This window comes from Aquila chrysaetos, chromosome 22 (assembly GCF_900496995.4).
Source record: "Aquila chrysaetos chrysaetos chromosome 22, bAquChr1.4, whole genome shotgun sequence".
NCBI lineage: Eukaryota > Metazoa > Chordata > Aves > Accipitriformes > Accipitridae > Aquila > Aquila chrysaetos.
In genome coordinates, this window is record NC_044025.1 from 20,328,240 (window position 1) to 20,353,567 (window position 25,328).

Sequence of the window (25,328 nt, forward strand, 5' to 3'; positions counted from 1 at the left end):
CAGCGGTCGGGCTGCTTCCACTCAACTTGCTGCGGAGTGTGGAGGAACTGGCCCCGGTGCCGCCCCCGAGCAGCCCAGTTCCCCTGAGCGCTGCCGCGGGACTCTGGGTTGGTTCCGGCTCCAAAGGGAACGCTTTTGCTGTTGACATCAGGACTAACGAACAGTGAGGGCCAAAACTGTATTTTCATTTACTCAGTGTTAGCAGCTTGCAGAAAGGATGCGGTAGGGCCTGGAGTAATAGGAACAGTCACGGGTGGCCGAAAGAAAGTCAAGAGAAAAGGAAAATAGTTGAAGATTGTGAGTGACGCTCCCGACTACCTCCTCTGCATTTATGCTTTCTGGCATGTAGAGGTCATTACACAACGAGTTGTCCGGTGTCAGCATGAGTCCTCCCAACGATGCAAGTAGATGTAAGGAGTGTGCTGCTGCATTCCAGTGTTGAATGCTCATTAAGTGCATGGCTGGAAGAAACGGCTCGGTGGAGTCACCAGAGCAATTCCTGTGCACATCACAGGGCACCTAAGGCAGGGGACTGGCGTGTGACACAGGTCCCCGCCTGGCCTCTGCAGACCACTTTTCTGGTGAGAAGCACTACTACAGACACTGCCTGGACTTGCTCTGTCGTTGGTTTGAGAGCCTCGGCAGTCAACGGGATTCCTCAACCTAGTTACAACTGTAACATAGTCTGTTTTCAGTGCTTTTCCGCATCAAGCTTCCAGCCGAGATACAGTCTCAGTCACTTTGCTGCAGGGGTTTAAGACTTACAGACGCTCTGATTTCACAGCACACATTTGCCATAGGTTGTGCAATAGCTTATAGTAAGAGATATACTGCCTAGCATCTGCTCTCAGTGTAAATGGCAAAAGGGCAATGCGAGCATTTTGCAAAACCTGGGAATGTTTTTTTCTGCCATCTTCCCCTGACCTGGGCTGTGTGTCGGGCTGGGCTGATCTGAAATAACTGTGTTAGGCGACATAAAGAGTGACCACTGGTATTGTCCTCTCCTACCGCTCACGGATGAAGCTGCGGAAGGGAAATGACGGCATGATAGAAGGCTACTGAAATCATTGGGATTTCTCTCCAATCCACTGGATCAGGATGACAGTGAGATTAGATTTGCATCCAATGTCTTTAAGGTGCTTTCAATCCAGCAGAATATCAGCATATTTTTAGTTATTTCCTTTTCAATACTTTAAAGGCAGGTTTGATGTCATACGCAACAGGAAGGTATATTGGGAGAGCGGTAGAAAGATGCGTGGGCAGCCTAGACAAGCAGCGGGACACTATCACACTGCCTGCCTGTACTGCCAAGTTTTCTCCTTTTTTTAACATAAAGATTAAAGAAGAAGCCCAAACTTGGATTTAACTGCAGAAAAACACCCTGTAGGTGTCCCGTGCTTTCTCTAAACTAATTTTTTTGTCTGCTTGTCACTTCATACTGTGGTAGTATCCTCCAGTCAGGTCTTTGTGCTGGGTGAGGCACCATTCACCAGTGAGCTTTCTGTGTAGAGAAATATATAACATACTAGGTAAATGAAACAAATAATCAAAGAAGGAGAGTGGTACCCAGAGAAGGTGGGGACAGCACTAGGACATTTACAGTTCATTGTCTGTGAGGGGGCATAGGTTCACTCCTCGGCAGATGTCCAGTAACCTAGAGTAATAACAGGTAACATAAAAGTAGCCTGAAAAAGAGATGACAGAAGGTATTTCAGGTTCCAGTGCAAATGTCATCTACAAAAATAGTCACAACACCTCTTATACAACCTAAATATTGACAAAAAAGATCATGCCGTTATTCCTTTCAAGCTCCAACCTTTCACAGTTTGTTTTTACCCCCCTCAGCCAGCTTTGAGAAAAATGAATTCTGAGCTTCCTGGTCTGATGGGCCAATATGTGCATACACTAAATGCACCTTCAATACTTTAAATGACTACATTTTCAACAGTGACTTGTTTGATATATGACATCAGCACTGTTATGATCCTTACGGGCTATTTTTAGTCTGTATTATCATCAGGAATGGGCACCAGGCACCAAACATATAGACCTAGAATAGAAATGCACAAAGGAAGGTTAACAGTCCCAGCCCTTAATCTCCACTTATTTCCTCTGGTTTAAACCCATATAGATCCTCCTCAGTAGCAGTTCATTGACCTTTATATGTATGTTCTGTCCCATATCTGCACAGCAAGTTTCTGTGGAGCAGGACCTGCCCAAGCTGGGATGCCTTATGTTTGTTTGCTTCTTTGTTATCTCTCAGCTGAAACACGGAAATAACAACTTGTCTCTCCCTGACGTTACCGTGTGTGAGGCTCTCCTTACACTGTGGTTACAAGGCCTTCTCCTTAGAAAACAGACTCCTTCCTCCCATTTGTACCACTACACTAACAATCGTTTCAGCAGCAAGAATATGCACTTAAATTTGACATGTGCTTGTATAAAAGTATGAACAAATAATAATCCGCGCACCTGAAGGAGTCAATAAATGTTTGGCCATAAAACCCTTCTGCTCCACCCAGTTTATCACCCAGCAAGAATTCCCATGAATGCCAACATCTCTGATGCTCTGCCGAGTTGTAGCCCCACTCCAGCTGTATTTCGCATCAGTCTTATCTTGGACACCTGCTTGGCCTTTTGGCTCTGAACACCCTCTAATGGTCCCGCTTTTTCATATTCCCCCTGTGATTTGCCAGTTCTCCTGTTTTAATGGTAAACTGAGACACAGAGAAACAGATTCCCTAAAATATTTTATCACATTTATGCGATCCAGGGAGATCCCAAGTCTGGGATTGCTTTCCTAATGCAGAGGAAATATTAATAATATTTTTATTTAAAACCAAATCAAATCCCCAGCTGACGCTCCAGCAAGTGTTATAGGTTATTCTATAACAGGCACATCTCCGTTTCAGTCAGTAGTGCCCTGAAATAAGGTGCTCCTAGGAAGACTATTTCAAGTAACGCTAAAAAACATGAACTGCGTGGCATCAACTACAGAGCTCCTGGTGTAGCCTACAAGGAGGGAGGGTTATGAACTGGGCATACAGGCTCTAACGTGGTTCTTTGTTCCCTCTTCACTGCTATGCTTGGTTAAGCAGCTCAGGATGGCTTCGCTCCCGTACTATATAAAGTAAATAATTGTTAATATTGAACCCTGTGTGCTGTGAAATGGGCAGCTTCCACCCAGCAGTGTTGTGTACTGGCCAGCCAAACCTGCTGCCTCCAGCTGAAGGCCCGGTTGCCTCCTCCTAGTGACAAGCGGCACAGACTTTCTCGTCCGTGGGTACCCAGCCTGGTGCCGGGGCTGCTCGGAGCAGGTTGTTTTTCTGGCAGTCCAAAAGGAGCACCTTTTCCCACCTTATCTTTGCAATGCTCTTCCTTCCTCGCTCCTTGCAAAATTACCCTTGAGTGGGGATGAGACCTTCTGTGCATTACCTCCGAGCAAACTTGTGAGGCTCCAAACATCCAGAAACACTTTTTGAGGAGCTGGGGGGTGAAGGGGAGAAAACCAGCACACTCCAGTGCAAACATAGATGCAGAAGCGGCTGCTCACTCCAGAGCTGCATTAACCTCCAGGTAAGCATATATGCCAGAGCAGCAGCATAGGAGTCTATCAGCTTTCCGATAACTTCCCAGCCCAGGGCTCCCTTCCAAGCCGAGCGAGAGGCAGACTGCCCTTCCCTCACGGAAGGCGATGCTGCAGGAGCGCGTGTGTGTGCAGCAGGATGGTGCTACCCCGTAGCACCTCGTTTAGCGCAGGTACCGTGCGGCAGCCGATGCACTGGTCCTGCGCTCAGCTGGTGCTGTACAGGAGGTGTGGATAGGGCAGATGACCCTCGAGTTTTAAATCCCTAAGGTGCCTTGGGGGTGAAAGAGCTTGTGCAATACGCCAAGTGTTGATGGCGGTCTTTGAAGATTTTCCCTCCTCCCTGGGACTCTGAATCCAACCAGGGGAGGAGCTCCGCAGCGGGGAATCCCTGCTCCGGCGATGGGGAGATGGGGACGGGGGCTGCCACGGAAATCTGCCTCCAGCAGCGAGCCCCGGGAGGGAGCAGAGCCCGAGGCCTGCACACCGGGGCAGTATTTGGGTGGGGGGAGCGAACAACCACAGGATGGAGCGGGGGTTTGCGGAGGGGAAGATGGGGAGCATGGTGAGAGAGAGCCTCTTATCTGCTTCCTCGCGGCCCTGGCTGCTTCCTTCCATCGCTGCGTCGTGACCTTCCCATGCCCACCAGCGCTCAACAGTCCTTCCAGCCCCTGCTCTCGTTTGTTCCTCCTTTCTACCTGTTTTAAGGGAAACCTGCTCTAACGCAAGCCCTTTCTCGTTTTCTCCCCCACTTGCCTTCCTCCCCTTTCCCCGTCAAACTCAGAAACAATTCTTTCTTTTTGGAGCAGCTAACTGGGGCATATAAAATGGGTGCGGAGCATTCGCTGTCACCTGGGGAATGTCACGGTTGCCCACCAACGAGTACCCGACAACTGTCACAGTACCATGCCAGTGCATGCCCCCCCTGTGGGCTCTCTGGGCTGAAAGGGGTTAATGCAGAGCAGGCTTTTAAGGAGCAGAGATGGAGTATCACCCTTAAAACCCGCAAAGGCTAGCAACAAGAAAATAGCTGCTTCTGAGCCAGTAGCTCTGCGAGCTCAGGACTTGCTGCAAGCTGTTTCCATTTCTTATAAATGCCTTTCTTACAAAAAGGAAGTTTGGTTGAAGCACATGCAGGAGAATGAATAATGTCATAAATGTTGAAACTCTGCCCAGATGGCATGAGGTAATACTAGCGAGTGCTCTGATCTGTGGGCTACAAACAAATATATCCTGGGATGGGCTGCTTACGGTTTCCTGGAAATGGAAAGACCTATCTCAGGACCCGAAATCAATTCAGTTCTCTCCACTGATGGCACGGTGAATTTTTAAACTAAACCAAAATCAGATTCTGGGCTTGCTTTGGTGGGAAACAAGGAAATTCCAGGAATTTGACTTCTGTCCCCGGACTTTCCCTGCTCCTTACTTTTCTCTCAACCTTGCAGGAGGACACAGACCTCTCATGAATTCTTTGCAAAGGAAAGTCCTGAGAGCGGCAGGCACCTGGCAGCTGTGACGAGTTTACCTAACGAGGGTGCAGACCTGCAGCAGCCCGAGCCTCCCTGCCAAAGGTCAGAGAGACTCAGTCCTCTCCCGGTGCTCACGGGAGCACGGGAGCCAGCAGCCGCAGCCTTCCTCCCCGAGCTGCTCTGCCTGCCCAGCCGTGGGGCGGCAGTGGGGCCACGCTGGCCTGGGGTACCCGGGGGTCCTGGCATCCCGGCAGCTAACCCACGTGAAGTCGAACGGGGAGTCCATTCATTTTACACTGCTGAAGTCCCACCAGTGCAGCTGGGGCTGGTATCAGCAGAAAACAGGTGAGTTGTGTATTAAAGATTTTTCTTTCTATATGCCCTTAGAGTATCCGTCTGAAGGTAATAGGTCCGAATGAACCCCCTTGCCTAACCGACCCCTGAAGAGCAGGAGTTAAACCAAAGGGAGCCACAGCCTGCAGGACAAGCAGCGCAGTTGTGGGCAAGGCTGGTTGTGCTTCTTGTCTGGCTCCGGGCTGGGAGGGTTTTCTCTTTCCTGGACTGATCGGAAAAGGCATCAAACTTCCCAGCTGTCGGAAGGGGAAGGACTGGCCAGCTGAGCCAGCGGCCAGGGGCTGCCCGCCACGGCGTGGTGCTGTGCCTCCAGCCCATCACAGGTGTCGGCAGGGTCCAGCTCGCCCAGTGCTCGGGCTGGGGGCTTACTGGGGCCACGAGCCGCCCCCTGCCCAGCCTCTGCACAGAGCTCCTGCCTGCGCTCTGCTGTTGCCTACCAGCCGAGCCGGGCAGCTCGAGCGTGCCAGGGTACCCGCGGGCACGGAGGCAGCGAGACCCTGGGAGCTTACTGATGCTCTCCGGGAAAAGACATCTCGATCTGGAAGCCGCAGCACAGTGACCTGCGAGCGTTTCACCTCGGCTCTGCCTCGGGAAGAACATCAATAACCCCTGCTTTGTTTGAAATACTCCATCCCACCCTCGTGCAAAGGGGCTGCCAAAAAGGAAGCTCTTAGAGATGCCGAAAAGCGTTGTTGGGTTTGTCACGTTAGTGCTGTTAGGAGCTAAGGGACGGGAGAGCCAAGGCAGGATTCGCTGGGAAGGCGGCTCGCGCCCAGCCTGCTGCCTCAGCCGGGGCAGCTTCTGCTGGTGCGCGGCACAACGGGAGCTCTGGTTGTGCTGGCAGGCCTGGTCCCAGGCACTGGGAGGGGACCAGGTTGGTATCGAGGACGTCGTAGGGTGACCCTAGCAAATAGTGAAAATAATGTGCTGCGAGCAACAGGCGCTAAAACATCTGAGTCTTATTCCCTATTTTTTTATTATTATGTATTGGCTATTAACCTTGGAGCAGACTGCAAACATCTCAGTCCAAATACAGACCACAGGTAAGAACAGAGGCCTTATTTGATATAATAATGCTATTTCCATAAGCAAGAGTCAAATTTGGTGCTTGAAAAATACTCAGCGTCGTTTCAGCACGGCAGGCAGCGCAGCCTCGGCCCCGCACGGAGGCAGGTACGCTCCTGCTGTGCTTGGCTCGGACCGGTCACGGCTGTCGCTTTTGGGCATTGCTTTTTGGGTGCTCTGAAAGGGGGTGCTGTACGCGCTGGTCTTCCCTCCCCCCCCCCCCCAAAAAAAAAAGGGAAAAGCTAAGTGACGCGTCCAGCTGGAGAGCTCATCGTAGTTCGGGTGACCATCTGCTGAAGGGACAGCGGTGGATCCGCAGCAGGGGGAAGGACCCCTCGCAGCCTCCTCCCCGCCAGGGAATGGGGGACCCCCCCAGTGGCACACACCAGCTGGGAGGGACTCCCAGGAGGGGGGGACACCTTGCAGGGAACGGCTGTCCCACGCGGCTCCCCTGTCCAAACCTGTCACCTTCCACTCCCGGGGGTGCGATTTCTTCTGAAAGAAGCGCAGATTTCTTGTCTTATTATTTTTTAACATCCTCCGATGCCCCGAAGGAGACCCCTGGCCCACCGACTCGCCTCCTGTGGCTGAGATCTCGGAGCGAGCGAGGCCGTCCCGCCGCCTTCGCCTCCTTTCGGGACGGCCGGACAGAGAACGCCCGGCCCGCGTTTGCCACCCGAGCCGGTGGCCGTGCGGGGCAGCTGTCCCCTGCTTGCTGCGGGGAGCACGTGGCTCCCTGCTGGGTTTCCCCACAGAATCGCTGACTTTTGGGGGGGAAGAACGGAGAAGTTGCCCCCTTTTTTTTTCCCCCTGCCTTTTTTTTTCCCCCTGCCTTTTTTTTTCCCCTGCCTTTTTTTTTCCCCTGCCTTTTTTTTTCCCCTGCCCCCTTTTTTTTCTTCTGCCCCCTTTTTTTTCTTCTGCCCCCTTTTTTTTCTTCTGCCCCCTTTTTTTCCTGCCCTTTTTTCTTCTTCTGCCTTTTTTTCTTCTTCTGCCTTTTTTTCTTCTTCTGCCTTTTTTCTTCTTCTGCCTTTTTTTCTTCTTCTGCCCCCTTTTTTTCCTGCCGTTTTTTCCCTGACTTTTTTCTCCTTTTTTTTTCTTCTGCCCTTTTTTTTCTTCTGCCCTTTTTTCCCCTTGTTTGCCCCTGGTTTTTGCCCGGTTTTCCCCTCGTTAGCCCCCCCTTTTTTTTTGCCCTTTTTTCCCCTTGTTTGCCCCTCTTTTTTTGCCCGCTTTTCCCTTTGTTTGCCCTTTTCCTTTTGCCCGTTTTTCCCCTTGTTTGCCCTTTTTCCTTTGCCCCCTTTCCCCCCCCCCCCTCCTTGTTTGCCTATTCTTTTTTCCTCTTTGGTTTTTTTTTTTTTTTTGGGGGGGGGGGGGCTGTGGCTCTGCCGTCTGTCCGCCCCTCACTCGATTTACGGAGGTATTTCCTCCCCAGACGGCGCCCTCAGCGCGAGAGCAGCCGGTGCCCGGTCCCGTCCCGTTTCCCCCCCCCCGAGTTTCGGTTTCCCGCAGGAGGAGCGGCGCGGGCGGCGCGAGACGCTTCCGGGAATCGGCGGTGCCGCGCGCGGCCGCGGGGGGGCGTCCCACCCCGGGGGGGGGGGGGGGGGGGGACACCGGGGGGGGGCCCGGGGGAAGCCCGTGCCCGGCCGTGAGTCAGGGGCAGGAATGCGGCGGGAATTCCAGCCGCCCCACCGGGAAAACCCGCCCGCCCCGGGAAACCCCCCCCCCCCCCCCCCCCCAGGCACCTGGATGCTGGTGCGGTGACACCCCTCACCCCCCAACCCCCGGGGGGGGGGACACACCGGCACCGTCTCCATCCCCTGCCCCCCGGGGCCAGCCAAAAAAAAACCCCAAAACCCAAAACAACCCCAAAACCCCCCCCCCCCCCCCCCGAGCCCCCACCGCCAGAACGGAGGAATGACCCCCCCCCGTGCCCCCCCAGCCTTCCGCTCCCGAGCAAGCTGGCTCCTTCCCTCAAGTCTCTGATTTACTCACAAATCTGTCTTTATTTCAGAGGTGAAGTTACAGGTTGAAAGGAAGCGAAGGCACCAGTGCATGCCCCCCCCACCCCCCGGCCGGGAGATGCGCCAAAAAAACCTTGAACCTTTTCACTTGTTCCTCCGCAAGAAGCTTTGTGACCAGAGCGACGCCACGGGGCTGGGGGTCTTGTGAGTTCCCAGAAAAATAGATGCTGGGAAAAACATTTATAGACGGAGTCGGCGTGTGAGGGTTGTGGCCTTTGACTCCAACACCCCCGTCCTACCTCCTCCGAATGGCCGGCACCCCGCTGCGCCGGGATATCTGCCGTGCTCCGGCTTCCCCAGAAACCCCTCCCGGCACCGTCAGACTGATTTTGCTGGAGATGCTCTCCGGAGATGGGACAGCTCCTCGTGGGTCATGTCCCGATGCCGCGATACCCACAGGGCACGTCCCGGAGGTTTGACTTTTGCCGGTTAATTGTGTTCTGGAAGGAGCGGTGAGGAGCACGACTTCTGCAAAACGCCAGCGGACCTCCGGGCGGGTTCGGCCGCCGTGCTTGACCCGCCATGGAGCTGCTTTCTCCATCGGCCCTTTGCGGGGCCGTCCTGCGACGGCGAGGAGGGGACGGAGGCTCCCGAGCAAGGGCTGACGGCTGAGGTTGCCACCGCTGAAGAACGTAGGTCTTTGCCCTGGTTTCGGCTGGGATAGAGTTAATTTTCTAAGTGGTTAGTATAGTGTTGTGTTTTGGGGTTGGTGTGAGAAGAACGTTGATGACACGCTGATGTTTTCAGTTGTTGCTCAGCAGTGTTTAGACCAAGTCAAGGATTTTTCAGCTTCTCCTGCCCAGCCAGCAAGAAGGCTGGAGGGGACAAGGAGTTGGGAGGGGGCACAGCCAGGACAGCTGACCCAAACTGGCCAAAGGGGTATTCCGTATCATGGGATGTCATGCCCAGTATATAAACTGGGGGGAGTTGGCCTGGGGGGATGGCTCAGGAACTAACTGGGCACCAGTCGGTGGGTGGTGAGAAATTGCATTGTGCATCACTTGTTTTGTATATTCTAATCCTTTTATTATTGTTATTATTATCATTATTATTTTCTTCCTTTCTGTTCTATTAAACTGTTCTTATCTCAACCCACGAGTTTTACTTTTTTTTTTTCCCACTTCTCTCCCCCGTCCCACTGGGTGGGGCGGGAGTGAGCGAGCAGCTGCGTGATGCTTAGTTACCAGCTGGGGTTAAACCAGACCAGTCTTGCCTGGGGCTCACAGCCCCCTTTGCCCGTGAGTTAGCTGGGCAGGACTGAGCTGGATGGAGACGCGATGGAGAGGCGAGAAGGGACGTTCCTGCTCTGGCGTCAGGCAGAGACGGCAGCGCAGGTACGCTGCCCGGTGGGGGCGAGCGGTGTTCGGTGAGCCCGGGTCCCTGTTGGAAGAGTCTGTGGTCAACCGACCCCTCTCTGCCCTCTCCAAGCCACACAGGGCTTCTGAAATCGTGATTTTATAGACCGCTTCTGTATTTGCAGCAGAAGTCATAATAATGATGATGATAAGAAGAAGAAGAAGAAATATCAAATTGCTCTCTGGAAATGAATAATACTACGCTTACCAGGGTGAATTAAAGCATAAAAGTAAACCATTAAAAGGTTAATTAAGGTAAAAGAATGTTGTTTTTCATTAAGTATATGCTGATTTTTCCTGGGCATGCTGGGAGAGATTGATTATTTTGAACTTTCTATATAAAGTCAAAGTTAATATTTAAAATACAGCTGGAACTGCTTACATCTGAAAAAGGATCCAGGTGGATTGGGGGGGCAGGTAGCTGAGGGGGTATTTGGGGGCAGAATGACTAGCGGGCTGCTTTCCAGGCACAGCTACTGGCTGCTTTAAAGTAAAAAAGTTCCTTTATTTTGGTGCTACTGAACTTGTCCTGCTTGACTCGTGTGAGTGATGGAGAGTGGTTTGGTTTCTTTGTCGCAGGTAGTTTTATCACGACCTTTTCAGTTCTTTGCACTCTCATTTCTTGTCATTCCCGTGGTATTTTCCACAGCCTTGTAGAGCCGCAGGCAGGTCAGGCCCTTCCTTCTCTCCACCTTTCCAGCCCTTCGGAAGCACGCACACCGAACCCAGTGAAATCTGACCCAGGATCTTTACAGTAAGGATTCGTATGTGTATATTTAACTTTTATGCCACGGCTGTACCGAGGGGTTATACTTGTTATGCTAAAGCCCACTTGTTTTCTAGTCAATGACTTTATATTTTTGGCTGACACGTCCTTCCTGCTCCAGTTACACTTGAGGCAAAAGGTTCATAGGGATGAAGCCGGTGGCTCGCATCCCACCAGGACTGTCCTCCTCCGGAGCTGCCGCAGTTTTGGCCCGGCAGTGTGGGCACTGGGCGGGCTGGGGGGGGGCAGTGATTGCTGTGGTGATGTGCTGAACGCGAACGGGACTTTGGGTCCTCTAAGAAATCAGAATCGCTGTGAAATGGGGTCATTGCATTAAAGGAGCACCACAGCATCATTCTTTCATAGAATGAAAATGTAAGTAAATGAGGGAAGACATTTCGATTTTTTCTTCCTTTACCTTTCCTTCTTAGTTCTAACACAGAAAACTGCTGGGCTGAGCCCTCAGGACATGCCAAGGCATCCCGCCGAGGACCATCTCAGCCCGCTGTGATGAGAACACTTGGTCACGGAGGCAGGAGTGGTCCAGCGGCCGGAGCTGGAGAGACCGAGCCAGTGCATCCCAGCGCTCTGCCGGCTTCTGCTTGGAGCTCCCTGCAGGTTTGTTCCTCCGCCTGCAGTCAGGGGCAGGGCTATAATAGTGTTTACCTGTGTTACAGGAAGAGATAGTTGAATAAGAGGTAGCAGGAAGAAAAATAAGCATGATAGCTATGTGAAAATGTGGCAAGAACAGTCTCCTGTGCTGGCATAGCATTCAGTGCAGTCGGATCTTTGAACATTATCTCATTCAGTGATAATAAAAAATAATATGGAAAATAATAAAAATATGAAAAAAAAAAAAGATATTAAAAGAGCCGGTGTCATTAGGAGCTTCTTTTGGAGGTTTTCTTGTGCTGTGCTTGACATTTTGCTGGGCTTTCTATACATCCTTTGGAGTACTGCTTAGAAACCGGTTGCCTTTTGCTTTTCGAGGCTGCAGCAGCGCCGCCTTCTCGTTCTGCCGATCTGTCGCTTTTTGACGCGGTTCAGCTCTTCAGAAATGCCTTTGTGGGATCGAAGCCCAGCCCTGCCTTGGCTTGGCCCGTGGCTGTCCCGTGCCGGGCTGGCCGGTGCTGCCGCTTCGTGAGGGCGCGGGACGAGGCGCGGGACCCGGCAGCTCCCGGAGGAGCCGTGTGCGGCGGGATGTGCCGTGGTCCCACCTTTCCCATCTCGGTACGAGCGTGCCGGTCGGTGTACCCTACTGCAAAGCGCTTGAAGGTTTGTCGTTGGGTGTCAGCAGGCATTTGCACTACTGAAACACTTTGGAAGGGTTTTGGTGAGCTCCGGGGAACGCGTGGCTTTGACAGCCCAGCACGCACGTGTTCCTGTTTCAGCATTGACGGTTTTCTCTCCTGACACGTCCCACGCAGGTGTCCGGTCCGACCCTCCTGGGTGGGTGGTTGACCCCGGTTGTTTGCTTGGCCACCCTCTGCGTGCCGGGTGGTGGCCGGAGGACCCCAGCTCGCCATCAGCCCTGACCCCCCCGACACCGTCCAGGAGCCGTGCGTGTGTCTCTGCACCCGTGTTGGCTGCGGAGACGGAAAACGAACACCCGTGGGAAGGGGCTGGCTCTGGTGTGGCTGTGCCCGCGGGGGCTGTTCCTGTTCAACTCGTGCCCGGGGTGCCAGCACACAGCCTCCCAACTCCCGTCTTTCCCAGAGAGTCCAGGATACCTGAGGATTCCTATGCACGGATGAGCCGGTGGCCGGGAGTGCCGGCAGCCTCTTCCAGCCCCTTCCCTGAGGTGCCAAGTGGTTGCATCCATATGACAGGTCCTGCTGGAAAGCAAAACCTTTGCCTGCTGGATGAGGCTCATGCCTGGCATCGCTCCAGCTGCCAGGGGATGATGTTTATCCGTCATGTCCCAGGGATATCGTGGGTTGCCAGGTGCCTTGAGGTTGGTTCAATGCCCTGGGTCCCTGGGAAGGGGCCCCGCACCTCCCAGCAAACCCAGCGTGGGGCTGAGTGCTGGGGCCAGCACCGTCCCCCCGGTTATACGGAGGGGTCACAGCTCTGGATACGGGGGGCACGGCAGCCCAGGGCGGAGCACAGCAGCCATGTGAAGCCCAAGCCAGACCTGGGAGGGGGAGAGAGCCTTGGATTCGGTCTGCGGGGCAGGAGGTGTCGAGGGGAAGGCGTGCTGCCGAAACTGGAGAAGCAGTTCAAGACAGCGGCGTTTGCTCGCAGGTGCTGGCGTCCGTGGGTTTGTATGGCGACGCTCTGACCCTGGGTACAGCCTGCAGCGGGGCACGGGGATTGCCAGGGCAGGAGGAGAGGCAGGGTCGGAGGGTCTGGTTCTGAGTCTTCTGTACCTTCAGTAGCTGGCTTGTACTTCAAAGCCCGTCTCAGGGAAAAGGCTGGCTTCCGAGAGGCAGCGGGGGAGAGGGAGACGTGTTTTGGAGTCACGTCTCACGCAGGCAAGCCTGGGAAGGGCTGACCTGGCGGGCAGCCGGTGCTGCTTCAGAAGGGGATCACCCTGGGGTGCAGTCGGGTGGGGGGTCCCCGCCAAGGACGGGCAGCGGGCACCCCGCGATGCTTTGAGCCGCACAAAGCTTTGCCCCAGGGACGGAGACTGAGGCTCGTCCCCCAGCCCCGTCCTTACTGGAGGGCAGCCAGGCATCATCACTCATTTTCCGTGAACAGCACTGGCTCTGTGCCCATCAGAAGGAAATCCCTGTCTGTGATTTTTCCTGCTCAAAACCTTACCCGAGGACTTATGACAAATGTGTCTTGCATTTCTGGTCTCCTGTTGCCACCTGCCGTCAGCCGCCCGGATGCCCTTCTCCTGCTCCTTTATGGGAGGCTGCCCTGGCTGCTGCGTTTTGGAGACTGGATTGCAGGCAGGGAGAGTAAAAAGTCTTACAGATCAATGTCTGCACAACTAATTTATAAATAATAATTTTGCTGATTTAACCCTTGTTATACCAGCAACTGTGCCTGCTCCCCCCATCGTATGGAGCTGTACTGTGAAAAAACTATTTTTCTTTCATAAAAGTTGGATGACAACACTTGAAAACAGTGGGAAAATCAGTACTGATGTGACAAAAGCATGTTTTAGTTCTGTGTATTTTTTCTGGTACCACAGGATTCTGCTTGTGCTTCAGCGAGGGTCTCTGGGGATGCACCCGAAAAAGAAGTAGCAACGCTGACAGGTTGTATCAGGACATGTCTGACCCAGGAACTCAGAACAAATGAAATCAAACACTTGGGAACACCATGACTACAAGTGCCTTGCTCAGTTGCTCAGCTTCTTTTTTTACAATGTCAAGATTGGTAAGTTTTGCAAGAAGCTTTTTCTGTGGTTAGAAGGACACCAGAGGAAACCACCTCTCTCACCAAAAATCTCTTCTCAATTTGCTTCTCATTCCTTTCTCCTATATTTAAAACTCTTTTTAAGGAATTAATTTACACTGGGATATTTATAGCAAAAAATGCAAGCATCATCCAGGGTGCTAGAGGAAACCTATTGATAAGGCAGCCTGAACATGTCTGGAGTTCTGCTTTTGCGTTCTCTGGATGAAATCAAAGCCTTTCTTGCAGTGATGAATTAAATTTGGCATGAAGATAGACCAATACCAGGGTAATATCAGGATTTTAAATATATCTGGCACCAGTGTTATGGAGTGATGGTATTATTGGTGTCCTGCCTCCTCCGCGCTCTGCCAGAGTTGGGATTCTGGCTGTTTGTTGTATTTCAGGCTGTTTTGCAAACCAACCTGCAGCAGCGGATGGGATTGCCCCTGTGAGTACCTGACCATTTTTTGCTGCCCCAAGCTCAGAAATAGCTTGTAAGAATTAGGGAGTCTGCGCTGAAAATGAAAACTAGATTTCAGGTTCACAGAAAGTTTTGGGGTTTTTTTTTAAGATATTATACAATCTGGTTTTATTCTGATTGAGAAGCAGAAACGAACACAAGAGGCAAGTTTATTTGAGGCACCTGACACAAGGGTTTTCTGGGATGAGATGCATCGCCCACGACTGTAATAGCTGCTAACTAGGTTTGTAGCTGCTCTTGCAGGGGTGAAATTGCTGGTTCTACTAATCTGAGGTGCCACCTAAGAGGGATTTTAGGGCTGCAGTTAAGGACAGACCCACCCTACAAGCCACAAGCCTGCAGGTGTGTTCTGTGAGAAACCTGCTTTGGTTGGAAATTTTGGAGTGGCTTTGTCCCGTCTGCAGAGCTGAAGGAGGATGAATGTGCCAAAGATTCCCCCAATTTCAGGTATTCTGTAAAGCCTGTTTTGATGTTTAAGATTCTCCAACCAACTGTGCCTTCTAGGAGCTGATAACTTCTAATACAAGTATCAGAAACATTTCTTTTATCTGTTTGTGGCCAAACTTTTGCAGGTGGTCAGGAAGCTGTTTGACAACATGTATTTTGAAGTCAGTATGCAAGTGCTTGTCTAGCAAAATATCTTGAGAAAATGTGAAAGAAATCCAGAAAAACTATACAGCAGGGCAGGGGACAACACTCAAAGCTAGAAAGCTTCTTCAGAAGGCTGAAACTGTCTCCAGATGGCATCCAGGCAGTCATCTGGCAGAAAAAAGGCAAAATCACCATTGTGCAAGCTAAAAGAGACTAAGGAATAATTTGCAAAAAAAAAAAAAAAAGCGGGGGGATAAATTATTTTTCAGCACCCGCAGGCTCCCCAGGGACAGCCAGCAATGGGAGCTCATGCCCTGGACTGGACACAGCCCAAAATGAAAGAAAGAAATGCAGATCCTTGTACCATGGGCATCCCAGCTATAACGCTGGAGAGCACAGCGAGCCTGTGGTGCTGGCTGCCTGCCCTGGACCAACCCCGCCGCCTGCTCCGGAGCGGGGCAAAGGGGGAAAACCAGAAGCAGGGCACAGAAAGTGCTAAAATGCTGATGGAGGGCCCTCTGGGGTCTGGTGGGATTTGTTGTGCAGGAGAGTGGAGCTCAGCCTGCAAGGCACACTGCTGACCCTTTGAATCAGATCTTTCCTTAGTTTTCATTCATGTAAAATATTTAGAGATTTTTGTCTTATCCCAGTTCAGACTGAAATGCTGGCAAATATCTTCTGATTCTCAGCCCCCCCACACCCCAATCATTTCTAATTGGTATTATTTTTCCCTGCCTGCTTGGAGTGCTGATTGTAGCTGGGTGTCTAAAACCCTCGGTAGGGTTTGGGAGATCTGCCCATGTTCTGGATGACGTACACTTAGCACAGCAGGAACCTTCAGCCAGCATTGAGCTTCTGCATTCTCTGCTTTATTACATGTTCTTCATTACAACATCCTATTTCTAGTATTTTTAATAGGCAGGCTGCAAAGTGCAGGGCTATCATCTGGGGGTTATGCAGATTGGGATTTCGTTTTGAGCTATGAGAGCAATAGAGGTCTGCTACGGCGTTTTGGTCTTTGGGGGGGTTCTGCTTAGCCGGGGGCTCCAGAGGTGGGGATCAGGACAGCTCTGGGGATGCTCTCGTCGTGGCAGCCTCCAGCTTCCAGGAGGAGGGTGAAAACATTCTCCACCAAAGGCACTTTCTTTGCAAATGTTTATTTGTGAATGGCAAGGGCTGTTATTTCTCTTGCTTATTTATTTTGAAGGTCTTTATTTTCGATTAGGAACATCCCCAGCTGTTTCTTCCTCTGTTTGCAGCGTGTTTATCCCCATTGCTTGGAGTTACTCAGGCTAAGCCAGACAATCAGTTCATAGGATGCTTGTTCAGATGCTGGCAGGTATCTGCATCTGAGAATAAGCACTGAAAAACTGTTCAGCTTCGAGCCTCAGACATTGCCACCACCTGGAGCAGGTTGTACAGTTAGACTGTCACTTGGATTCTCTCCCTTTCTATTTTAATTGTTGAAAAGGAGGGAGAGAGACCAGTAAGCTTTTCTATGACCAGCCACTTAGGTGTCCGTGGCCCATCAGCCCATGTTCTATCCCAGGCTCCTCAATAGCTCTGTTAAGGTAAAACCAAACGTGAAAGCTCAGCTCTGCCAGAGGTGCACACCTTAATGGTCTCTCTGGTTTTTAATTTGTGCATCGTTAGAAACAGCTTCTAGCAACACACTTGCTCACTCACCTCAAGGATCTAATTCCCTTGACAATCAGAGATTTTAACTAGATTTGCTCAAGTGTGAAAATAGCTTGGAAGAAATTTGTGGGGAAGAAAAGGCAGAGACAAATATTTATTCACTTTATTAAAAGTAGTAAAAATACAGAATAAATATTTTCTCCAAAATACATATATCTATAAAATGTAATATAATTTAATTGACACCATAGAAATAAATTCATACAGATCTAAACACTCCTATCATCACCATTAGCTTTAGAAAAAACATTAATTCTCTAAGTGGCATATGCCCAGATCCTTATAAATCTTTAGTTGCCAAATTTACACTGATGTACCAAAGCTGCAGGTAGGGGAAAATCTCAGACTGTGTTTCTCAGTGCTTGTGAAGGATTCTAGGCAGAGTGCTAAGCATACTAAATCAAGATGATCCCGTATGCATGAGCGCAACGTTCTTGTACTCCTTGCTGATAAGCCATATACATATATATAGTGAAGCTCAGGCAGAGTTTAAGAGGTGGAATATTGCGTGAATATGACTTTTGCAGTTCATACTCATCTGGCTTCAAAGCAGTGGCAAAGCTAGCTCTGTACTAGGTAAGTTTTGCTGGTATAATTGTATTAATTAATCCTCTTTACTGTAGATGGATATCACAACATTGAGATTTTCCCGGTATAGCCATACCAGTTCCCTGAGTAAAATTACCTATTTCAGCAGCAGCAGTTGTGTACTGGTTTAATGGTCTATACGTGGGTTCTTGCACTTCTAGACATGTTTTCAAGAATAATACCCATTCTGCTGAGGTTATGTGATACCAGCAAAACTTTCCAGCAGAAAGTTGACCTTAAACCTGAAAAGTTACCAGATTCACAACAGGTATTGCTAGAGCGCATGCCGTCCCCCCCAACACTGGTCCACCCCGGTCTTAAAGAAAGGCAAAGGAAATATATTCATAGCACATATCGATATATCACTCAGTGTTTATGGCACAGCGTGTGAAACCCACGGCGATGGTTGGATAAGGTGCATAGTGTGAACCAGCTGCTTTTGGTCGCATCCATCTATGTCAAGTCTCGCTGTGACTGTTCAGAAATTAACTTGACCTTCTCATGAGAAACACAAAAGTTTTATGCCTAGTCATGTCCTTCCATAATCCCCTGCATGATTTGCTTTATCAAGCATTTAAATTTTAATCTAGAACTACGAATGGCATTTTGCCGTCAATACTTTCAGAGATTACATGCCAAACACGAACCAGTACAGTACCACTGAAACTGAAGATATGCCCTGCCAGGTTTTAACACAGAGGAGTACTTTTAAAATAAATAAACATTTTACTGCTCGTTTAGATTTACAGCCATTCTAGAAACTTACAACTCTATGCTCTTGCAGTTTTTGATACTTTTCGGATGAATGTCATCAGTTTTTCTAGAAATATTGTTGCATTCTTTCTTTCTGTATCACATTTCCCCTGAAAAGTTAATTAAGAAAAAGAAATTATGTAATACTTAACCATTATGTAGAGCTTTTTATCTTTATAAAAATCATTTTATAAATGATACAATTTTCCTTAAATCTTAAATATGCTGACACACATGAATCCTCATTTTAGAGGTCGGTCAAGCTGAAGACTAGAACAAGGGAAGGGTAGACATGTGAAATAATGCCAGGATTTCTCCTTCCATGTACTCAACACAAGTGAGTACAAAAATTATTCTCTCTCTTGTAGACATAAGGGATTAGTCATGAATTATGGATCACATTTTATCACATCTCTGCTGTATGATCTCTGTTAGACAGGAAACAAATTCCTACCTCTTTTGCCAGGCTTGGTGTGAGTAATTGCTTCAGCCTTTCAAATTTTTGGAAAAAAACACTGAATTTTTTCATAGCTGGATTAGTTTTCAGCTGTTCCGTTCCTTCGAAGATTGTGCTGATACAATTCACATCCTAAGATGGAAGAAATAGCAAAACTGAGATACAAGAATTTGTAACCACGAACTACAGTAAGTTTATTAAAAAATGATCTTGAGTTAAACCCAGCTGCCTGGGTGGCAAATAAATCGTTACTGACTTTTGGGCTTGTATTTGCAAATGACTTAGGCAAACATGCTCAACTGATGTGCACATTTATTCACTCTGCGGGCAGAAAGCTGGCAGATGATAGTTTCTGCTAGCGTACGTTTTGTAATGTCCAGAAGACTATATAATTATCTAAAGACTTAGTCCTATCTGCTCTGCAGCTATCTGAACACCAGTTTGATTTCTTCCATCTGCTCGTGACAGCTGATAATTCTGGTTTACATCTTCAGTTTGGATGCGAGATGCTTTTGGCCGCAGAAGTTACAGCTCTCTGAACATGAGAGGAAGAAAATAAATGAACTTGAAACTACTCCAAACGTTAACCTCTGCGACAGCTGACATCTGCATGCCAGGAGAGGTGGGGACAGCGGTGACCCTCTCATCTCACAGCCCTGTTTGCCTTGTCCCGTCCCAAGGGCAGCCACGCACCGGGCACGCTGGTCCTCTTCCACAGAGCAGTAGCTGGCATTTGTCTCCGAGACCTGACGGTCCGGGCAAGGCGGCCCGAAGGGTTAGAGGGGACAGGCGGTGGAAGCAGAGCAAAGAGTGATGATGGTTGCACTTGCCAGCGCGGGGTTGTTTTGGAAGAGATCAGCTAAACGTACGGAGAAGGAAGGAAGGAGAGGACATGACCGTCAGCAGCAGGAACAGATTGAACTGTTATGGGAGAAGAAAGTGATGAAAAATGAAGCAAAAGCTAATCAGCGAAGATCAGAGCAAATGCGGACAGCTGCCGAAGGCCAGCATCACGCCCATGATGTTCTGGACCAACACGTGGTCTCCTGTTAGTCATTCCTGGATGCTGTATGACAAGGAAGACCATTTTTCCCACGACCTTGCTTGGGAAGCTGCTCGCTCCTGCCACTGATGAACGACAAACGCAGAGACACTGGGAAATTCTCCGTCCTCTCTATCCGAAGCACAGGTGGAAGCGAAGCAGCTCTTCTCCCCACTGCTGGGCTGCAGTGGCACCGCCGGGGACCTCGGCAGGCAAAGGGACGAGCGAGCTGTCGGCATTTGGCACCGCTGATTCTGGGTCTGTTTTCCTTATTAAAACCTCAGGGTTAAACCCAGCCCAAGCCCCAGCCTGGGAAGAGAGCTCTTCCAGACAGGATCCAGAGAGAAGTGACAGCGCTGGAAACTTCACACCTGATTTACAAGGAATGGGCTGGATTTGCCACCAAAAAAACCCCACCGTCCTGCAGCTGGCTTATGGCACAAATATGAATGATTGTGCTCCTTCAATAAATTAATGACTCAGATTGCATTCGCACAAATAGCCATCTGGCCATGATATTATCTAACGAGCTCTGTGCTAGGCTGTGATCTCATGTTGAAACCAAGTTTCCAGTTGATGCACAGCAGAAAAAAAGCAGCGTCCGCATCAAGAGGAAGTTCTTTAAAGTCAGCTCGCAAAGAAAAGAGCCTTTAGGCTGAGAGGGAACGGCAGAAATTTATTTGAGATGCAAAAGAAGATGGCAGATGCATGAAGGGGAATTTGATCTCTAAGACAGACCTCATTCATAGACACACGGTAGCCGGTGTCTTGTTCCCTGGGGCATTAACACCATCCTTCAGACAAGATGTGGTAATACAACTATTTAATCCCCTTACTGATGGTAAAGGTATAAAAAGCCATTTCTAAAAGTAGACTAAAAAGAAGTATTTTTGCAGATGGACGGGCAAGGAATGTGAATGAGTTTGTTCTTCCCTTTTTAACTGTCCTTCGTTTAAAAAGCTGATTCAGAAAATCACTCTACATGTGTGTGTTCTGCAGTTGTTTTACAAGAACATAGAACAAGAATAATTGCTGTCCTTGGCTACTTTTGTATCATAGCATATTTTTCTTTGACTCAACATTTGATTGTTTTTAATAACATTTTATATCTTACAATAACATTTTATATCTTTAATGACTTTTATATCTTACAATAGCTACATTTAAAGTACTTGTTTGCTCTTAAATACAAATAGAGTATTTTAGGAGATAACAATTTTAAAACTATCTCAATTTCCAATGACTAAATTTATGAAAAAGTTAATTTTATTTTAAAAAAAGGAGTTTTACTTACATCTATATTGTCTGGAGTTTCAATCCTCAGATTCTGAAAAATAATAATATATTAATTAAGTCTTTCAAATATCATCTTCATTAGCACTAATAAAAAGTCACATAAATACGTTTTTTTACTTTCAAAAAAGTTAAATATTCAAGAACAAGAGGATTCAGTATATCAAATTTTAGATTAGAAAAGTGGAAATTGAACTTACCCAAATGTCCTTTGTCATTGACTCACACATTTGCTGTAATAATATCTGTAATTCAGCCATGTTGCTCATCTGGGGAGCAGCAGAGATGCTTGCAGCCAGCAAAAGAATGTAGAGATGGATCTTCATCCTCCTGATGTGCTCGGAGAACCTGTAAGTGCTTCTGGACCAGTCCTCTACCATTTTATGGTCTCTCTAGAAGGAAATAACAGGTTAGGTTGACTTTTGAAACTGATAGAAAAAAGGCCATTTGTTGAGACTTTCTGGAAGATAAGGTTCCAGTAAATTTGTTTAACCTTGGAGCACACTCCTTACCCAATCAGCATTTCCACAGAAGTAGGTAATAAACTTCTAAGGATGTGGCCTTTCAATTTTAAAATCAGTAAAACATAAAATGACCAAAAACATGACAAAGCAGTTGCTGTCTCCACGGCACTTCTCTAGAAATCGGAGCTTCTCTGATAACAGCATGCAATCTTCTGATAGGCAATAGGAAAAAGACTGTGGTGCAAGAGAAAAAACCAACCCAACAAAACCCACAGAAAATATGTGGACTGCTGCCTAGAAAGAGAAAATGACAGCGTTTGCGCAATACTTGTGAAAAAGTTTTGTCAAAATGCAGGTATTCTGTAAGAATTACTTAATTTACAGCAGGGGAAGCCGCTGCCCTGGAGCACATGCTGGGGCGGGAGGGCAGCCCCGGGGACGGGCACAGCGAAGCGGCTCCTTTTGGGCGCGGAAGGAGGGATGCAGGATGCCCTGAGCGTGTCAGCCCGGACCCCGCGGGCACAGCTGGGACCGGGACGTTGATTTCGTGCTCTTGCTGTTCCGCTTGCCGGACGGGAGCTGGCAAGGGGACAGCCCATTGGGTTTGCAAGAGTTGCGCCTGAGGTCTTAATTCATTGAAGGCATTTTGGCTTGTTATCTGGCCAAATTAGCCAACTCAGTGACTTGTGTTTCCTTCTTTCCTGGAAGCTGGAAAAAGCTCTTTTTGATTCCTTTTCAAAAAGAATGGTGTCATTTTTCAAAAATTGCTATCATTGCCTTTCTGCTTGTGGGCTCCAGTGAGGGCAGCAGCCGCGGGAGCGGGCGGTCCAGCTCCGTTTCTGCTGGGCAGGAGCAGATCTGCTGGCTCCATTCTGCCATTCTGCGTGGCCCGGTGGCCCGCAGCCCGATGCCACAGCAGTTAGGAGTAAGCACCTCAATATCTCAATACTTTGAATTGGGGAAGTCAAAAAAGTCAGTAGTGGTTGTGTGGTTTAGCTTAAGCTAACCTGCAAGCTGATTGCTGCCCACTTCACTACACCCAGTTTGTCATCTCTAACAGGAATAGTTTTGTTTTTTTCATGCTGCATGCTTATCTGTAGAGCTTTTGCATCATGCAGCTCCAAGGATCGTATCCTTGCAGGAACACGGACTCTGCACCAGCGCATCGCTGGGAGCTCTGTGGAGAACACGCCTGGCACTAGCAGTTGCCCTCAGGCTGAATTTGTAAGTCATGCACCTGAAAATATTAAGCCCTGTTCTTGGTCCGCTGTGGTTTTGGCATTTTACAGCTTGTTTCTTTTGGTCTCCCACAAACTCATACTGATTTTTTGGGCAAAGCCTCCTCTCCCCTTTGGCTGGCACCTGGGCTGTCTCTGCCAGCCAGGCTGAGGTTTGACGCCACCACTGGAGACCTCCGTGGACAACTTGGTATTGAATTGCTGCGGGACCTCAAGGTTGGTAATGGGAAATCTTTCTTTTTTACCTTTTTCTCTCCCAATGGTTGGTCCATCCCGTACCACGGCGGTTCCACTCACGGCCACGAGGGATCGCCCACGGAGCCGCCTGCCGCGATCGCTCCCACCTCAGGTCTCCCTGCGCCGGGGGCTGCTCATGGCAGAGAGCACATCTGCCTCCACTTCTGTTCCTGGCCGGCACAACTGCCAACAGATTTTATGTCTCAGGCCTTTCATTTTCCTCCCTTTTGCATTTGGGATTTTCGATCACTTCTGCAGAATCCTAGCACTGTCCCAGAACCTTGTATGAACTGTATGTTTTGGGTTTCTTTCCCTTGGCAAATTTTGATTTTTTTGTGGTCAGAAGACAATTCTCAGTTCCCAAGAATTATAGGATTTTTTTATTGCACATTATCAGTAGTACAAGCTGGTCTTTCAGCAGGGCTTTTGCTAGCTCCCAAAGGACCAAAATTGGTTCTTCACCAGTGTCTGACCACTCTGTCTTCTTGTAGCAGACTCCAAAATCATTAGACTTTGCAATGCAGGGGTTTTCTTTTCCTTCCCCCCCTGCCTTTTCTCCTCTTCTGCTTGAGATAACTGCTCAAGTGCTTTTTTTTCTCTCTAAGCTGGCTCCGTGTCCCTACACAAACTAGTCACATCTTCCAGCCTCAGGTTTTTTTATTGTTCAGATGGTTTGGGGTTTTTTTTTTAAATGTGAATGCAGGGTTAAGAAGCTGAAGGACAATGTAAGAACAAAATAAGGCAACATAAGCAACAGGTCCTGACCTCGATGCTGTACACTTTTGGTCCTTATAGCTCTGCAATTTGTCTGATCTGTGAGTATGGTCAAAGGCACCACAAACACTGATAGAATTGGTAGGAATAGGAATAAGAATAGGAATAAGAATAAGAATAAGAATAAGAATAAGAATAAGCAAAGAAAATATTTCTGAAGAAACTCTGGAGGCTGGAGGAAAAGTAAGTGGAAATCCAAACTGTTGGATAAATCCAAACTGTTTGATTAATCCAAAGTGACTCAGTTTGAATTTGGAATGATCAGGAGTATGGACATGAATAAATAATGTAATTAATTAGTGAATTCATTAATTCTGATACTAATGAAATAGGTATTTCAGTAGGAGTCAGCGTGTGATAACCAATGTTCATGTTATGGCGGATTTAGGAATATTATTGAAAAAAGAATCAGATGGTGCTACGAATGTGAAAACAAAGCTATCCTAAAAACTGTGCAAGATGCTGCTGATGCCAGAGCTGCAAGCCAGGATCATCACCCGGGGCAAGGGTTTCTCTGCATCGAGAAATGGCGATTCCCACGGGTACGTCCCTGCATTAACAGGCTTGATAGACTTGGCGAATGCCTCATAAGAATTGGGCAAGTCGGTCTGCCACCGCAGCGTGCTCACCAAGCCCTTAACAGGCAAGACTACTGCTGAGTTTGCTTAAGCATGAGCTTTTCTGAACCTACCTGTGGCTCAGTTGCATTGCCAGCACCTGGACAGCTGTGGGAGCTGCTCAGCACTTGCTGTCTGGTCCCCAGCGCAGGATTGATCCCCCCTGGCTGTAGTAGTGCCACGAAGCCCCTGCAGAAGCCATGGCAGCTTGAAACACTGTGGTGCCCAGGGGAGGTGGACCTAAATTGGCACACAGGAACTAGCAAGCTACCGTATGCTACTGTCACCTTCGTATCTTTTTGCCAGCATCATTAGCTGGAAGCTGCAACTCTTTGCAGTAGCTGATTTTGCTCCTTCATCTAGATAAGCATAAAGTTACGATGCTCAGATAAGGTTGCTTTAATGGTGCAAGTATGTAATGCAGCATGGATATGGTGCAGTAGCTTGTGCCTCTCCAGCCTGCCAGGCTCGAGAAGATGGAAATTTCTGAAAATCAGGGAACAGACTCCATTTCCTAGACCGCCTTTCCCCTGAAGACGGCAATGGCTGCTCAAAGCCGCCTGCGCTCCTCTGCCAGGGCAGATCCGAGGAGAGGTGGAGGAGTCGGTCGGAGCAGCACTGCAGGGTGCAGGTAATGCCTGGGGTGCTTCGGGGTGAGGGGTCCTCTGCGATTCCTCCCCCTCGACCCTCCTGTCCTGAGGTGTCAGGAGCGAGGGAGGTCCAAAGAGTGTCCAAGGGGTGTCCTCTGGTGCCCCAGCACTGCTGACCAGGGCGTGCAGCCCACGGGCGCTGTCGAGGGGACACGGCTACAAAATGGTGTGTGGGTGTTTTGGTGGTAAATGGGAAAAATGTGAGGTGGTAAATGGAACCCTAGGGCAGAGTGACATTTGTGAGAGACTCTGCGTTGTGTCCTTTTCCTCCCTTATCTGAAAGGGCAGGCTAGATATATAAGAAGATCACGGGGCTTTGGAAACCCTCGTTTCGAAAATCGAAATATCTCATTTTTTTATATCTCCCCTAATAAATGGGCAGCTTTTGACTAATGTAATCTCGCACATGGAAATTACATTTCATCAGTTAACCTCATGAGTAAACGTTCCATCTCATTTGTTAAAGATAAGTGTTTCCTGG

At 49.0% G+C, this 25,328-nt stretch overlaps 1 protein-coding gene and 2 long non-coding RNA genes across 4 annotated transcripts; 2 read left to right on the forward strand and 1 right to left on the reverse strand.

Moving 5' to 3' along the window:
• Positions 1-5,034: 5,034 nt before the first annotated feature.
• LOC115334070 lies at positions 5,035-9,193 on the forward strand. The gene is made up of 3 exons (XR_003921031.2): positions 5,035-5,400; positions 6,419-6,452; positions 8,483-9,193. It is a non-coding gene; the product is annotated as an uncharacterized LOC115334070 (long non-coding RNA).
• Positions 9,194-9,568: 375 nt separating this feature from the next.
• LOC121232533 lies at positions 9,569-11,414 on the forward strand. 2 transcript variants are annotated; one of them, XR_005931149.1, is made up of 4 exons: positions 9,569-9,858; positions 9,973-10,102; positions 10,497-10,601; positions 11,045-11,414. It is a non-coding gene; the product is annotated as an uncharacterized LOC121232533 (long non-coding RNA). The 2 variants fall into 2 exon arrangements; XR_005931148.1 differs by having other exon boundaries at positions 9,569-10,102.
• Positions 11,415-18,092: 6,678 nt separating this feature from the next.
• LOC115334468 (interleukin-5-like) lies at positions 18,093-21,193 on the reverse strand. Its single transcript, XM_029998607.1, has 4 exons — positions 21,068-21,193; positions 20,869-20,901; positions 18,530-18,664; positions 18,093-18,185 (listed from the first exon to the last, which is right to left on the reverse strand). Exons 1-4 carry the CDS (start codon positions 21,191-21,193, stop codon positions 18,093-18,095), a joined length of 387 nt encoding a protein of 128 aa, XP_029854467.1.
• Between the last annotated feature and the right edge of the window lie 4,135 nt (positions 21,194-25,328).